General features: G+C 41.2%; 1 protein-coding gene across 1 annotated transcript in view; it reads left to right on the forward strand.

Annotated features, from left to right (window-relative positions):
- Positions 1-279: 279 nt before the first annotated feature.
- Positions 280-17,526, forward strand: part of CEMIP (cell migration inducing hyaluronidase 1) — a 52,499-nt gene continuing 35,252 nt past the window's right edge. The window contains exons 1-10 of the mRNA XM_009949553.1: positions 280-355; positions 3,267-3,419; positions 4,095-4,233; positions 4,979-5,215; positions 5,599-5,778; positions 9,766-9,836; positions 10,593-10,688; positions 11,319-11,440; positions 13,633-13,774; positions 14,609-14,800. Of these exons, the coding sequence (XP_009947855.1) occupies positions 280-355; positions 3,267-3,419; positions 4,095-4,233; positions 4,979-5,215; positions 5,599-5,778; positions 9,766-9,836; positions 10,593-10,688; positions 11,319-11,440; positions 13,633-13,774; positions 14,609-14,800 (1,408 nt within the window). The remainder of the gene's footprint in view (positions 356-3,266; positions 3,420-4,094; positions 4,234-4,978; positions 5,216-5,598; positions 5,779-9,765; positions 9,837-10,592; positions 10,689-11,318; positions 11,441-13,632; positions 13,775-14,608; positions 14,801-17,526) is intronic.

Genomic DNA, 17,526 nt, shown 5'->3' on the forward strand with positions numbered 1-17,526 from the left:
TTCTGAGTGTCTATTTGGATTCCCAAGGGGGTTTATCCTAGACCAAACAAAGGGTGAGGAGCTGCCCATGGCTTCTTGCTTTGTTCGGGCTGGTCCTGGAGTGGTGTGATGACTTTCTCAGCCATAGAGCTGAATGGGAGTGGAAGTGGTCTGGCATAAAGCTGAATATAACCTATTTTGTGCAGTGAATGTTTTTTGCATGAGCTGGAAAAAAATGTGACATTTGCTTGATATTCTTTATTCACAGATATCCATTCACAGAATTAAAAATCCTGAAGAATGGCTCTACCTACCTCGAAGCATCTGGCTGAAAATTTCATTTTTCTTCTGTTTGTAATTGCTTCTGTAAGCACAGGTAAGTTTTCCTCCATGGCAAAAAAGGGCATGGTTTATAACACTGTTTTTAAACAGAGACATTGCTGGTTTAGATTGAGCAGATTTCACTCTGCTTCCTAGAAGAAGACTCAAGGACAGAGTGAGAAAACTCAGGAGAAAAGCAGTTTTCTGATGTGCTAATACTGCCGATCGAGGGCAGCTGGAATGGCAAAGATTGAAATTTCTGAGCAGGTGAAAGTACCCTCAGGAATCCCACAGACTCTGCCATGAGTTCCTAAAACAAACCCAAATCCAATGAACTGCCACAAAGAAATAACAAAAGAAACCTCAGGTCCTAATAGCTGTGGCTGTGGGAGGCGAAGGCGAACATTTTGCTGCATTGCCCAAGTCCAGATGTGGACAGCAAAAAACTCGGTGCGGGGGAACACATCCCTGCCCCTTGGGTTTTGTGTCTTCCAAGTAGTGCTTTTCCTAAGCAGTTAGGGAAAGGGGAAAAGGAAAGCTGGGTATACATATTCTAAATACAGCTTATTTGGGGGTTTGTACTTGTTTAAAACAAAGAGACCATATGTCTTGCCCTAAATGCTGTAGCTGCATGAAGCAACCTTTCATTGCAATGCTCAGGCCCATTTGGTTAAGAAGCAAAACATTCAGTTAATTTCTTGTGCTGGGTAAAAGTTGTACTCTTATTTAAAAAATTACAATGAGAGTAATAATCCAAGCTGGCAAGGTACCTGGGCCAGCTGGCAGAAGATGCTCAGCCCTCTGGTGTCGGTGCAGCAGGTGCAGGTGATGTGCACAGCTCCTGCTTGCTGGTACAAATTGGTTAATGAAATTGGGAATTTGGGTCCTTTGTTCTGAATTGTGTTGGCTTTTGCTGATTGTCATCCCAAATATCAGCGTAAATTCCTCTTGATTTCCCCTTAGGCTTCACTGTCTACCTCTCTGTTTCTAAATAATGAATTTGGGGGGCAAAAGTCATCTTTTGAGACTGCAGGAAACCCTTTTGGACACTAGCATAGCAAGTAAATGGAAAAATGAAGAAGCTTTTATCCTGTCAATTTAATTTAGTTGATAAATTATACCTCTACATTTGAATCAATTCTTTTGGTTTTATTTAGCTTCTCATCATGAGCAATTTTTTCTATTATGCTTATTCCTATAGGAATAACAGCTCATTATTTTGAATTTGTTGTCAGTGTGTCTTAAGGTTATATTTGAACATCTATTTACAATCCATTTCCTGCGTGAAATACTTGTCTTTTCCAACTCTTATTAATTCTGTGTGTCTTCTGGTAGGAACCCAGAAACTCCTTGTTTTCCTCAATTACTATAAATTGGAAAAAGTGCCTCTGACATTACTGGTACACTTCCAGCTTCCATCTGGCACAAGTGGTATTAAAATCGGGTCCTGGATGTTTATCAGTATTTGACTTGCTACCTGGTAGATTATTGGCCCTCTCTGGTTTGAACACTTCATGTATATGGAAAAAGTTCGCAGAGAGCCAAGGCATATGTTGCCCACATGAAATGTCCCTTGCTTACCTTCAATAGCTGGTATTTAATGGGTCTCTGGAGATATTAAGGCACTGACTGGTCCAATTCTATTGTTTTCTTAAGACATGAAACTGGTGGAAGAATCTGAGAGGAAACTGAATGCAGATGCATAGATCTTGTTTCTGTTGCTGTGGAATCATAGATGTCCCTCAAGTTTCACAGCAGCACACAACAGCTCGCTGTCAACTACACCAGCACTGGGACGTGTTTCCTCGCATGGATTCACATTGTTGTCCTTTCCATTAACTGAATGCATTGTGGGGCAAACCCCATCCAACTTTACTATACTAAATGCCAGAGACATAACCCTGCTGAAGTCAAGGTGTTTATCCCATGTCTATTATCACTGATTTGTGGATCCTGTAGTTTTCCTATGGTGTTCTTATTTCAAAGGATAAAACCTGGAGAGCTGGTGAGAACTCCCAAACTTTTCTGATGGTAAAGGGCTCATTGTTCAAACTTCCACTGACCTCAGCTTCCTAGGATTAGAAAGGTTTCTACCCTCAGAAAATATGCATCACACATGGGACTCTTGCAGTCCCAATTTTGTTGATTAGAGTAAGATGTGAGGTTCACATATCGAGTGAGATTACATCAGGGAAATATTTTATCTTAAGTAAATACTTACAACATGAGACTCTTCTATTTGGTATGAGATCCATTTAGACTAACACGTCATGGCAGTCCGTAATCAAATTTGTGTGTGGAGACTGGTGATGTGTGAACCCAAAGTGAACGAATCCTTATTGCTTCTGCCTGGACAAGCTCACAAGCCCAGAGTCTCTCTCTTGTGAGATTCCAGTTGCTCTCTGTTACTGGGTGGACTGCTAATTCCTTGGTGCTTGGTGTTTTCATGTTAGTTTGAGCACTTTTACTTTCAATCTCCAGTGAAGACAGTATGCAAACATATTTTAACATCTTTACATTAAACAAAGCTTTTCAAACCTCACCGGTATTTTGGGGCCATTTCTAAAGGTAGTAGTTGTTTTATCCTTTCACCAACGTCTTCCCTGGGCTTGTGAAAGGCCTTGCGTCTGCATGGTATGAATGGAACTGAGTGTCACTGCAGGAAGGCTCAGCTACAGCCTCTTCTCGGTAGTTTTCTGGAAACTGCATCCCTTGCAAGGCTCCTTTGCATTGGATAGTGGGTTTTTCCATGCTTCCAGAAAACAGAAAACCATACAGCTTAAGCTGCTGTTTGTTTTCTTTTGGTTGTGACCCACAGGTACCCTGCTACACTGAAATATTTCTGTGTTCCAGGGAGTCAGCAAAGGGGGGGTACCAAGAATGATACTGTAAAGATGCCCAGATATGGAGCTTTCTGTCTTGCACTGAACAAACAGTAATTGTCTTCACTCTCCATCTCTGCCCAGAAGAAGCAGCTGTTGCATGTCCTGACAAGGATCCTGAGTTAGAAAACTGGAACCCAGGTCACAACGAAGAAAACCGCGTTGAAATCCGTAATGGCAGGAAGCTCCTTCTCTCTTCTTCTGCGACTGTCCACTCTATCCACATCACTGATGGAGGTAAAACGTGCTGGTGGCAAGCTGGGTGAAGTGTGATTTCCACTGTGGCTGTTTAAATCACGCCACATGCTGGGAGAGCTTCTTGCTTTTTAGTGGGAACTGGGTGGCTACTGGACAAACACAGCTTTACTTCAGTACAGGAGTGGGTGGTAGCTGAGAAACTTCCAGTTCTTTAGCCATTATAATCAACCTATTTGCTGTCCTTTCTGGAGGCTTTATGAAAGTAGCTCAGTATACTCACTAGTTCTACTTCTGTGATTTGCTTCAAAACCAATTTTTTACTAAATTGTTGTCCTGATAACATCATTCTGCAATAGTTGTGTTCTCAGGGTCTAAGGACAGGGCAGATACATATGTACCTCTTTGTCTTTAAGGACAGAGCCATAGTGTTGCTGGTGGCTGTTAGCATGAATAGCTTTTATTCATCTTAACTCTGAATTTCTGTCTCAGTTTTGAGTGAGTCCTCTTCCAAGCAAATCTTAATTGCATTCTTCAAGAATTGGATTAAAAACATGTAATGTCTTTAGGATTTGTATTGAGAGCTGATTTGGGGAGCATTGGCAGAATTTTTCAAAAATTGAGATGAGAGCCCAGCACTGGGTTTAGCACAAAGGTATCACAATCTTTGATGAGCTGCTGTGTGTTAAAATAAATGTCATAACCTTTTCCACTTAGGAAAACTGGTCATTAAAGACGATGTGCAGCCTATCATTTTGCGTACTAGACATATACTCATTGAAAATGATGGAGAGTTACATATTGGCAGTGAGATGTGCCCTTACCAAAGCAATGTGGTTATCATCTTATATGGGCGGTACGTATGCATGATAAAATACTATCTTAGAACTTTCTAGGATCTCTCTTCCACAACAGGGAACAAAACTCTTCCTTAAAATTACACTTTTTTTCAGATATACTTATCATCAATGCTCTGTGGAAAGTTCAGTGACGTAGTTTCAGTTCTGGTTTTCAGATCCTACTGGGAAATGAACAGTGTGGTATTCGGGCATGCCAGAAAATCAGCATGCACCTTGCCACCACTTAAGCTTTATTTTCCAGAATAGACTTAAAACCCAAGGAGCTCTTTTATTCTGATAATTCTGCTCCTTTCTGCATGAGAGCAGTGAGCCAAAGGGTAATACATTTATGTCTTGCAGATTGCTACAGGATCTCTTAGAATTTCAAGGATGCCAAACTTATATTTAACGACCACTAGACCTCCTAGCTCCTGGTTAGGGTCCTAATTTACTCCAGAATTCAAAAACACAAACGTGTCGTTCGGTCTGGGTTTCAGACCTCCTCTGTCCTGGATATAGTGAATATAACATATATAATCTGCATTCCAGATTGCTGCTGGTTTTCAGCAGTTGCTTCAGTAGTATTATTTCAAACAATTTATTTTCTGTACAATGTGGGCAGTTGATGATTGTTAGAGAAGTTGAAAGAAATGCATTGCAAATCATGATACTTCTTGCCTTGGGCCATAGCAGAACAAGAAGAGAGGCTCCTCTGATAGATACAAATTCAAAACTGGTTCCTTTCTGCCCTTCCTGCTGCAGAGCGGATGACAGCAGCCAGCCGAATCCCTACTTTGGGCAGAAGTATCTTGGAGTAAGTAAGGGTGGCACTCTTGAGATCCACGGAAAGAAAAAACTGTCCTGGGCTTTCTTAAACAAGACTCTTCATCCTGGTGGCATGGAGGAAGGTGGATATTACTTTGAAAGGAGCTGGGGCCATCGGGGTGTCATTGTCCATATTATTGACCCAAAGACGGGGGCAGTTGTCCATTCAGATCGGTGAGTCCCTTTTCAACTGTCTAGACGTAAGGGTCTTTGGGAACAGATTGGGGACAGCACCTCAGCAAGCTCAGAGACACGCATATTAGCATCTTGTTCAAATGGGTGTTATTGCATGTATATACAATTCTTTCTAGATCAGTAATCTCCAAAACTAAAGAGTGAGCAGTATTACTACCTTGCTATTCCATCAACCAGAGTTTAATCCATTCAGCTTAACAGAAACCCCTAATATACCCTGTTAGACAAGTGCTTTTGCAACTGGATAATATCATTACTGTAAACAACACAAAAGAGTTATTTCCTTACAGCACTTGCTTTTCAGTACATAAAGTTGTGATGCTCACTGAAGTAGATGTTTTTGGGTGTTTTTATCACTTTAGGTTTGATACCTACAGAGCAAAAGAGGAAAGCGTACGTCTTGCCCAGTATTTGGGCAGAGTTGCGAATGGCATGATCCTGTCAGTAGCAGTGAACGATGAAGGATCTAGAAACTTGGATGACTCGGCGAGGAAAGCAATGACCAAACTGGGCAGCAAGCATTTCCTCCACCTTGGGTTTAGGTATGTGCCAGTCCTGCCAGTTCTCCCAGCACAGAGGCTTTATTATGTTCCTGAGATGTCCAAATAACTCCACGCTCTCAAAGGCACAAAGTTCTTTCACATTAAAAAAAAAAAAAAAAAAAAAAAAAAAAAAAAAAAGAGGGAAACTTCTCAATGTGAAGTTCTAGCAGTTAATTATATATTTTAAGATGCACTCAGTGTCTATATTGGGTATTTTTATTAGCAAACTGAGAAATAGCATATGATTCACATTAAAAAATGTTTTTCCAAGATATTGTTCCCACAAATTACTTGTTCTAATTTATTTTCAAGCCATCCCCCTAAGATTTAAGAAGCATATCTACAAACACACAGTGGATTTGATGGGCTTAACATTAAGGAGGGTAGAATAATAGCCATGTAGCGCTGGCTAAATACATATAGACATACCTACAGCATGTTCTTCAGCTTCTCCAATACATATTCAGGGACTTGTGCAGCACAGAAATTTAGCAAGCACGAATTTATGCTGTGGACTGTAAATACTTCTGTGGCCAATACAGTGTCTCTGTTGGCACACACACTGTTGAGAATATTTGCTATTTACCCAACTGTAGCCATTATATTTTTTGTGTTTATCTGAATTTATGTAGTATTTTTTTTGAGGAGGCACTAAGAGGGTCATTGCAGAACACACACACACACAAAAATCTGCCTTGTGGGGAAAAGTGATTCAATACAGCAGTTTGTGGGAACAGACAAGTGTCAGCTCGTCACTGGCAGATGGAGTAAGGTTTGGGGTGTTTGGTGAAGAGGTTGTGTCAAATATTACAGGGACTCCTGTGCATCACATAATGTCTTTCAAAGAATCAACCAAGGCTGCAGAAATAGTGTCCAAAACCAGGCTATCTCCATCAGTGCAATGCTTGTTCTCAAATACCCAGACCCCATATTAAAGCCCAGCAGCCTGCTGGGTTTCTTTTCAAAGGCTGAAATTAGGGAAACAGAAAAAGATTTTTGCACATTACACTTTTTTTTTTTTTTTTCCAGTTGTGCAACAGGAAGAAACTGATGAGTTTTGCATATGTTTATAAAAGTAAATTGCACTTTATGTTTTTAGCCTGCTGTGGTGTTTTACTGTTCATTTCTCACTTTTTTGCCATATATGTCTATAATGGAAATACCATAGAAATTCATTCATGGAACTGTGACTTGCAACATTGCTATTTTTTGCAGTCAAAAAGCTAAACCTTATCATGCTGTTATCTGAAATACCACAATATTTCCTTATATAAATAATAGGAACATTGTGGGTACCATAATGTGGTTGTAGATGATAAATATTGTGTCCCATCAGCATGCTGGTATGTGGAAAAATGCATGCATATTGGTGCATTATTTAAAAGATTGTATTTTAGGAGTGTTCTCAGTGTTGACCAGCTTTAAAAAAAACCCATGTTGTCTGAGACCAGATTTACAAAGGCAGTTGGACAGCAGAGTGGACGACAGACAGCTTTGTCAGATGTATCCAAGCTTTTCTCCTAGTACAAATTGAACTTCCACTTCACTTTAACAAGATTTAGACATACTGGTTTATGTTTCAGACACAGCTATAACTATGAATAAAGATGTATATAGCTGACAGGTGCTTTTCAGAATTTTCTGGAAGATCTTAAAAAAAATAATGTTCAGGATGAGAAAAGTACATACACACATGCATACTTTATGGCAACGGGAGGCTCTGACAGAGGAGAGCGGACGGATTTTTCTTTTTAACGTGCCTGTGTACACACTCTCACCACTGACTCCCCAGCACCCCGGGTTTGCTGGCTCGTCCTGCTGAATCTTGGTTGTCAGATCTTCTCAGCAACTTGACGATGGCTGGGACTGACTATGGGCATTACTGAGACAGTAACAGTGTAGGCCCCAGGCAGTAATTTGGCTTAGGAAATTTCTGTTTCACATTTTGTGAGGTGTCGCTTGAGTCAGGCTATTCAGCTGCAGAGTGGGTTGTTTTCTGACCGGGGTGGTGGCAGGGGTTATATGGACAAATTCCTGTCTATCTCCAGTTGCTCCCTACTCCACCAGATTGTAAGACTGTGCAACTCCCCCTTGCTGTAGCAGGGCTGATTAGCAATGCTGATTTATCCAAATATGTTTCTGTGCTCCTGGCATCTCTTTCAGTTGCCTATTTGTTGAGTCCAGAATATTAGGAATGAAAGGGAAATCTTGCATTCCTCCTCTATTGTTTTCCTTTTGAAAAGTGAGTTTAATCTTTAAGCGTGAGAGGATTTTTTTTCTCCTTCTAATAAATTAAAAGAAAGACTTTTTGCACTTGATGACATAGTTGTTCTCTTTGGAACCCCACCCAAATATTACTGGTTTGGCTCTGGACTTACTGGTCCCTTCATTTCATATAGCCCAAACAGATTGCATGTGTCCTTATATGTCAGGGTTGGATGACTTTAAAACTATTTTTACTGATAAAATAACTGAGAGAAACAAGTATTTTAACATATGAAATGGGGCCAAACCTTGAGTTGCAAAGATTATTTTTGAGCCATCATCGTTTCTGTCATTTGTTTCAAATTTTGTGACCAACAAAAAAAAAAATCTGTCTTGCCTGCTGAGTGATAAAGTGTCCTTCCTGCCCTCATCCCCCTTCTCTTCCTGGACAGAGATCACAGCACGGCAGTGCCTTCGGCAGTTGGCGCACAGGCAAGTTTTCCAGCAGGAGCATCTGGCTCGCTGGCAGGCTCCCGAGGCAGTTGTGCTGGCAGCTTCTGCCGAGCCTGCCCTATGCTCGGGCTGAGGACACGCTGCTGGGACTGCCTCCCCTTGAGGAGCCATGTTCAGTGCATGCGCGGGGCCTCGGCATGGCATGGGGTGCACCAGTGCTCACCCAGAACCTGCTCCTGCCACCCCAAAGCCCGGGGCTGCAAACCCCGGCAAAGCCTAGCTCACGCCAGTGGTAATTTGTGCGTGTTTTAGTGGCTATCTGTCAATGTCCGTGTATGTTTTCTTCTGAAGTCCCAGAGTGGTTTATAACTTCATTTATACCAGCAGATGGTAAATGTAAGGTGACCTGCAAGACTCAAGGGTGAATCTTGATGCACTTGAAATCACTGGGTATTCATACCTATGGAGACATGATTTAATCTACAGGACTGTCTGCTAAATTCATGGTAGGGGTGACAGTCTCCCTACCATCCTAAAGGCGTATTTTTTACTCTGTTAGCCATTAAGAGCAGATATGCCTGAACTTCTATTTCCAAGATAAAACTCCCTCCTGACCCCTCCTAATTGGGTTCACCTCCAAGGTTGGGAGGCACTTTAGTCTCTGTCTCTGTTGCTTACTCATCCATGTGGTCATTCTCCAGTGTTGCTGATAGCTATTGAACCCACCCGACCAATAACCATCAGGCAGTAATGAACTTGCTTCTGACATGGGATCAGATTCGAACAGACAATTGAGACTCATGAACCTTTATCCCTGTTCAATGTTCAAAATAAGGAAATTAGATATGCAGAGACTATCTAGGTATTTTTTTATTGACCTTTGCCAGCCAGTCTGTCTATTATGAATTCTCATGGGTGATTCCAAAGACAATTGGGATATACAAGGTTTCAGCATGTGCTAAATATATTTAAGCAGAAGTGGTTTCTTTTCATATTCTTTCGAGTACGCACACACACAAAAGAAAATTTTCATGCTCCCCATGGAGTTGCAGTGTCCCTATCACACACAAGCCTCTTTAAACACCCATTTAAAAGAGAAACACACTTGTTATAGGAGTGTATTAAGCAGGGATTTGTCTTCAAATTTCCTTCTCTTTTGATATATTTACTGAAGAAATATAGAGTGTTAAGATATTTTTAATTTTAACTGTCACACTAATCAGACTGTTTTGAATGTGTTGCCCCTGCAAAATGCAAGAACATTGGGCTATAAAAATTATGCATCTTATACATGACATAACTTGATCATTTCTCATTTTCATTTTCCAGGCACCCATGGAGTTTTATTACTGTTAAGGGAAATCCCTCCTCTTCTGTTGAAGACCACATTGAATATCAAGGTAATTTATGCACAAAATGCTGGCTTGACATTATCGCTGGAAGTTATTGAAGTTTTGGCTGAGATTAATTTGGTCAATGGTGTTTTCACTTGACACTGCATTACCTCGAAGCTGTGAGCAATTGATGGTTAGACATATTTAACTGGACGCTCTCTGTATATATTTCTTCTTCCCACTAATGCAGCTGAAGCAGCTGAGTGGGGTATAACCTAGGTTACCCAAACCCTGAGATAAAAGGTGAGATCCCGTACCAGTGTAAACCCATATAACTCCATGGAACTCAATGTAACTCCATTGAGCTCAGACTCCGCTTCTCTTAGACACAAAGCTATGGAATAAACTCAGCTCACACCAGCTGAAAATTTAATCAGTGTATCCTGTATTGGTAGCCTCAAATACTCCTGCGAAACCATTTTCTTGCAAGCTGAAGACTTTTGAGTCTGTCATTTCCATGACATTTTCAGGAGCAGCTAACAACATGGCTTGCTACAACATCAAATAAAAATAGCAATATATTACAGATCATTGGGGTTTTTTATCCTCTCATGATTTTTGAAGATTTTTCCTCCTGATTCTCCAAGCAGTTATAAAAGTGTCTGAAGCCTTATTCCAAGATCAGTAAATTTTTCTGAAAGCTGTGCAGGGCTACTCCTGGATAATGTAGCCAAAATATGCAAACACACACGTGGGCCATTACCTTTTCAGTTCTTTTATTGATTGCATTCAGTGATTTTACCAATGTTTGGGTTTTTACAGGTCACAAAGGGTCAGCTGTGGCCAAAGTATTCAAACTATTCAAAGCCGAGAATGGAGAACATTTTAACGTCTCTTCGACTAGTGAGTGGGTTCAAGGTAAGAGGTCTGTGTGCCATTTAACTCGGTGGTAGACAGTTAACAAATAGGATGAATCATCCTTTTTATTGCAATACTTTTCCATTTGGGAAGACTAGACTTTCTAGATGCTATTTACGTCGCTGCTAACCCAAGTAGAGAACACGCACAGATTCTTTCCCCAATTGTCTCCAGGACTCTCTGAATAACTGGGATCCCTTTTCCTTTACTGAACTGGGTATGAAATTCCATCTCTTATGATCTAAGAGATCACATACAACCTCTTACTTCTTTTGACTGCACAGTCATCATGTCCGTGTTTCTGACAACATACAGTAACTGGTCGTAACTTGATCTGAAGATCAGAAACGGCAGCTAAGGAGGACACAGATCCAAAATCCATACCTATTAATAATGCTCATACTGCATGCTCCAATTATGTAGCTTTTAATAACTCCGCTCTCTCTTGGCTGGTTACACTTCACAGCATCATTAAAAGTGGCTGACAGACTAGCAGGAAGAGGCAGGAGTCAGATCATCAGTGAAGAAACTTGTGAATGATATCTGAGATCATATTATGCTTCATGCATTTTTGCTGCATTCATTAAGCTTGACTTTCAAATGACTTTTCTTGTTTGCACTTGTCTCCAGATGTAGACTGGACAGAGTGGTTTGAGAAGCCTGATAAAGCGAGATCTAAGGACATGGAGAAGCTTTCTGACTTCAAAGCTGCGCATCCTGATAAAATCTGTAGGCAACCCATTGACATCCAGGTAGGCTAGCTTACCGCTTGCTTTAGAGGGGCAAGTCCTCTTTGGACTGTCACTGAACCCCAAAATAATTGTGCTTGTCAGTATTTTTTTTCTAAATCAAAGACTCCAATTATTTTACTGCTCTAATACATAACCAACAAGATCTGGTATGCAGTTTTGTATCATTCTGAGACAAAAGTTCATAGAATTGTGCTCATTTCAGTAAATTCTGGCTTCTGGCATGAAAAGGAGTACAGATGGGGTCATGGGCAGCACAGATGCTATCATGAAATATGTCGTTCCCTGCAGGGAGATTAAAAGGAAAAACACATCAAAATTTCAAAGTTTTTAAACGGTCCTGGAATGGACCGTACCTAAAAAATTAATCACAAAACGTAATGAGATGGTAAAGCTACCAGGTGTAGTAGGTCGTCAAAAATATCAGTGAGCTTGCAGCCATTTTTGAGAGTCAACTGTTTTTTCTCTGTGAAAAGAAATTTGAATTCTGTTTGGGGCTAAACATTATAATTATGCCATCAGGCCAGCATGCTGAGGAGAAACAATATACCTTTTCTGAGACTTCAAAAGCCTCTGTAAGGACAGAAAAAAAAGGCAAAACCCAAGCTTTTTTTTGCATATGTTCACCATATACTTTGTATGTCTACCTGGTAAGACAACTACAGCAGAAGCATTGCTTAGCAAAAGACAATAAAATACTTTATATCTGTGGGAGGCTGAACTTAAGGCTCCTGCATACTCAGAACGAGTGGAGTTGTTCTTATTCACAAGAATGCAGCTATTGAAGTAAACGGGAATGCTGACAGTATGAGTGAAAGTTTCCAGGGCTAGATGTTACAAAGAATCTCGTCTTGAACAGCAAGGAAAAAACTGCCCTATAATTTTCTGCCAGGTCTTAGCAAATCCACATTCATTTCTGCTTCCATATACATATATTAGAAGTGACAACTTAGTTCAAAACAGGGGTCAGATTTTTGTTATGTTATGATACAGCTCCTTCTAGCATGTGTATTAAAAGAGAAACAAGAAAGATATTCTTCTGTTCAAGAAACAAACCTCTTTTTCTCTTCTGTTAAATGACAGTTACTTTTTTTTCCCTATGTATATTAAAAGTGAGACATTTTTCAGTTTATCCTGCAGATCTTTGGGCAAATCCTCAGGTAGTGTAATCTGGTGGTGTTCATGGCTTTCATAAATTTACGCTGATTTATAGCAGCTGGCCTGCTCCAGCTCTGCTACATACAAGAAAATTGAAGATATGATGATAATAACAGAAGCGCGGCACAGCCGGAGGCACATTCCTTCAGCTGTCGGTGCTAATCCTGTACATGGCAGCGGGGTGCATGCATTAATAAAGAAGATCTGAATGAGTGAGAGAATCAGGATCAGACCCTTCATTGAAAGATGGCTTATCTCCTGGTGCCTTGTTAAAATGCATGTGATATTTGGATTGCCCAATGCAATGCATCACATTTTTGTGAAAGGGTCAAGAGAATTGCAAGCTATAGAGCCGGCCTGTGACATTTAACATGACCCTGAGGGGTGACATTGCCCCAGCAGGAACACAGGAGAGGCTAATATCTGTTTCTTGGCACGATACACCCTTTTTTCTCAAGTTTACTTGGATCTGAGAAAAGGCCACCTCTCCTTCTTCCTTTTGGAGCAACGGATATTGCAGCAGTTTTTTGGTTTTTTTCTTAAAGAGATTGATCCATGTAAAGAAGAAGTAAGACTCGTACCTCTTTCTTCTGCAAGGTTCAGACATAGTCTAGCCACAAGGAATGAAATTAGTGCAGTGAAGAGGCTTGAAACCATGAGTTCATTTGGGTGCATGCATCCGTATTCAGTGTTTTTATCTGCCTTCAAACCAATGGCAAGAGAAAATCTAGGGCACCAAGGCAGATGTTAGTGAAGCTCAGAATACTCCTCCCAAAAAAGCACATGGTCTTAATATAGATACAGGAGAAAGGCATGCAACTAGCAATAATCTATGCAGCTTGTGGATAAAATAGCTGTGTTTGAGCACCAGCTGGAGTGCCGGCTGGATAGCACACGTAACAGTCAGAATGTTTTGTTATACAACTGTTGTATGTCACCCAAAACAAAGCAAAAGCTGCTTCTGATGGCACTGGTGTTTTGGTGAAATCCCTTCACCTCAAAGTATCACCTGTTTTATATATCTGTTCTCATTTCAGGCAATGACACTTGATGGAGTTAATTTAACAACTGAGGTTTTCTACAAGAGTGGCCAAGATTACAGGTTTCTGTGCCACGGCAAGGACCAGACGGGCGAGGGCTGTCAGAACTACAGAGTACGGTTCCTGTGTGGCAGATCTGGTATGTGCCCCGTGTTTGAAAGCCAGACCATGGAACAGCAGAAATACTGTCTTCCGATGACTGGCTCTTATTTGGTGTAAGAACAACTTAAGTAATTTCCCAAGATAAAACTTTGGCTAGGCAGTTGACTTGAACACAGACAAAATGGCTGAAGATTTATCTCAGGAAAAATTCCTGAGCACTAACAGAGGCAACAGGGTGGTGTCTCAAAAACCCAGCAAGGCTATGGCAAATACTTGGCAAGTCTCTTCCTGTAAATATCTTGTCTTTTACTAAAGCATTTTGGGATGAGGTAGGATTAGTCAATCAGAGTGTGCAAAGAGAACAGGTTTTGAAAGTAATAATTTATTTTGTAGTTATCAGTTCCAACACTGCTGTCCCTAACCTGGTCATTAGACAGGTCATTAGGAATCTTTGGCTCTCAGCTGGCAGGGGGGAAAAACAGGGTGGAAGATTCTTGTTTTGCTGGAAAAACTGTCATTACATTAAAGACCACTTGGCTGCTGTAAATAACAGTGCCCAGCACCCACAACTGCTGCTGTTAAGTGGGTGTGGTGAAAATGAGCCACTAAGAGCTACATTTAAATTTAGTCCTGGGGTTAGTGGAAAATCCACCTGCCTGCAACTGAAGGAAAACACTTTCTTGTTTACTCGCTTTCCAAGCCAAAGCCAGTAAAAAGCAGGTTTGGAAGAGTTAACTATTTTTTGCTGCGTGAAGATATCATCATTTCTGGTGGTGTTCCAGGCAAAAAAAAAAAAAGAAAAAAAAAAAAAGAGCAAGCCTTTTCTGATAAGATTAACTGAATTCTCCACCCTTCCATTTTGGCTTTTCAGTTAAACCGAAGCTTACGGTAACCATTGACACTAATGTGAACACTACAGTCCTGAATCTGGAGGATGACGTGAGCTCATGGAAACCCGGAGACAGACTGGTGGTTGCAAGCACTGACTACTCCATGTACCAGGCGGAGGAGTTCCAAGTACTGCCATGCAGAGCCTGCAAACCCACCCAGGTCAAGGTAGCAGGTAAGGTGCTTCATCTTATCGTGCTGGTGTGGCAGTTCACAGATTCTGTCATTTGCACCGAGGTGACTCCATTAAGAATGGCGAAGAGTTGAAAGACACCTGAATTTGACTGCTAGTTTTAAGATGCTTTGGGGAAACATATGCCTTTCATGCTTGAAGCCACCTGATTCTAGCTCCTTTCTGCCTTCCCTTTTCATAGGTGACTCCATTTTTTGTCCCCAAGCACACTATTGAATGTATATGTTTATTTAAGAGAGACAAATGCAGGTCATGTATTTGAAATGTTCAGGTTTCCCTAACTGCATCTGAAAATGTATGGCTTCCTAGAAAGCAGGAGATGAGCGCAGCTGATCTGATGAGTGAGCTAGGGCAGGAGCAGACCATGAGAGACTGTAAGTCTATGAAGTAATGTGCAGCTGGCTATTTTCCTAAGAAAGTTATATTTAACGAGAACTGTGATCTTACATTTTGAAAATACTGTTTTGCACTACTGAAGCTACTGTTTCTCATTTACTGTCTCTAGACAGCATTGCTTGGAGGTGATGCATTAACCAAACATTTCTGAGTCACGTGGCCAGCGAGTTGTCCTGAGCCACAGCACTGGGGGAGATGGAGTCAGTAGGGTGCTGCCTGAGCTAGTCTGATCAGGAGGAGCAGGAACCTTTGCAGAGCCACAGCATTTTTCTCTTGAAGGTGACTAGCTCAAATCCAGAACCAGTTGCTTTTAATGAAAAGACACTATAGTCCAGTGATTGTAAAGTGGCCTTCAGATACTGAGTCCAATTAAGTAGCATAACCGTGATGAAGCACAGACTATTACCGATATGAGCATAACAGTGAAATCCAGAGTGGGGGATCTGCATCTCCACTTGAGTCTGTGAAGAGGTCTTTCCCTTCTAGAACTATATTTTGGCACACTGATAGGCAGAGCATGAAAATACCACATGAACTGCCTCTTCTGTGGATAGATGAGCAATTTTTAACTTCTATAGTTTACAAAAGCAAAAGTTATTTTACAATATAAAAGTATGTAATAGCTGAGGCTGTATTTCAAAGGCAGCATCTTCCTGGTGGTAAATCATGCATGTTACATTATCTTTTCCTTACACATTGGCAATTGCTCTAGGCAGAGGGTTTGTCTACATTTACAGTAAGATCTTTCTGAGAAACCACGAGGGCACTTGGATCATCCAATGCACTAGGGAGTTTGCTCAGTTCTGTGAAATTTAACTACTTTACCATTATCTCTGATGCAACAGCTTCCAGAAGGTACAAATATACTTCCTTTGGCACATGCCTCCCCACAGAGCTCTAGCCATTCATTGTTGGGTGGCGCAAAAGAGAGGTGTTCATCAAGCCAAGAAAAATGTTATTCACAGTTTGAATGTATCATAGTCTTATGACTTAAAATGACTGGTACTTTCAAAGATGATGTTTCCAAGTTGAATATTTTTCTTGAGAAACTTTTGAGCTATTGGAAAAACTGTACCAGACTAGTATGATACAAGTCACATCATGAAGATGATCTTGGAAGATCGTCAGTAAAAATAAAGATGTCATAGGAATATTTCTCTTAGGTTTCCCATAATCTAATGGATCTGTGAAATTAATCTGTGAACATTCATTGTCTGCAACAATGGCAACTAAGTTAGTTTAAGGAAATTAATAAAGGGTTAAAAACAACAGAAAATTTCATGTGAATTTCAAGTAAAGAAGCAGTGGAAACACTTGTTAAAGTAATTGTGCTCTTGGTCTCCAATTACTTTTTAGGAGAATTAGGACATTCCTTTTATTACCACAAATGACATGAACACCAGGGCCAAAGTCTGCCCTTACTTATATCCAGGCAACACCATTGACGTCAATGGGATTTCACTGATTATATAAATCAAGGCAAAATCTAGTCCAGTAATAAAAATCACATCCAACTTTCTTGTAACAAAAGTACGTTCACACTAGAAAATATAATAATCTGCCTGATTCTAAGTTCAGTCTAGATGAAGTAAAGCCTGGGCAAGGCTGAGCTGTCCCCTGTCTTTAGGAGCCAGGAGGTCACTGAGCTGCTCTATGCCCAACCACGGTGCAACTTCATCCATTGGCCTGTGCCACGACATGCAATTAGCCAGAATAAGGACCAGTAATGAGCCAGGGGGTGGGTGCTCTCCACGCCTCCTCCCCTCCGCGATGCCTGCAGCTGCCCGCAGCCTGCCTAGCTCTGCCTGTGCTGTCCCTGCCCTGCCAGGCGGGCAGCAGCACCGCAGTGGTGGGTTTTGAGGTGTGCTTATCGCTGGAGGAGGGAAACACCACTGTGCTGGGTGCTTGGCTTGCACTGAAACCCGTGTGTGCACAGGCGTGCACATACGAATCCACTATCCCATGATCAGGTGCTGACTTTGATGAAACTTATTTGGATTCAATTAATTACCTGTAAGACTTCTGTTAAATAGGGCTTTATTCGTCCCAGTGGCTCAAACATTGTGTGAAGGGAGAATGGCTGACAGAGAGCAAGCACTTAAAAATAGCTGGCAAGCAGAGGTCTGGCCTCTAGCCTTAGCACAGGTGAGCAGCCCCTGCACAGCCTGTGCCTGCATGGCTGCGTTCGGATCTCAACGCTGTGCAGAAGACGTTCATCATCAACGTCTGCCTTCTTTTTGCTATGTGAGACATGCAAGACTGCTTTGCTCCTTCCAAGAAAAGACTTCCACACAGATACATTTATATATGGG

The sequence above is a fragment of the Leptosomus discolor genome, chromosome 11, assembly GCF_034619465.1.
Source record: "Leptosomus discolor isolate bLepDis1 chromosome 11, bLepDis1.hap2, whole genome shotgun sequence".
Taxonomy (NCBI): Eukaryota; Metazoa; Chordata; class Aves; order Leptosomiformes; family Leptosomidae; genus Leptosomus; species Leptosomus discolor.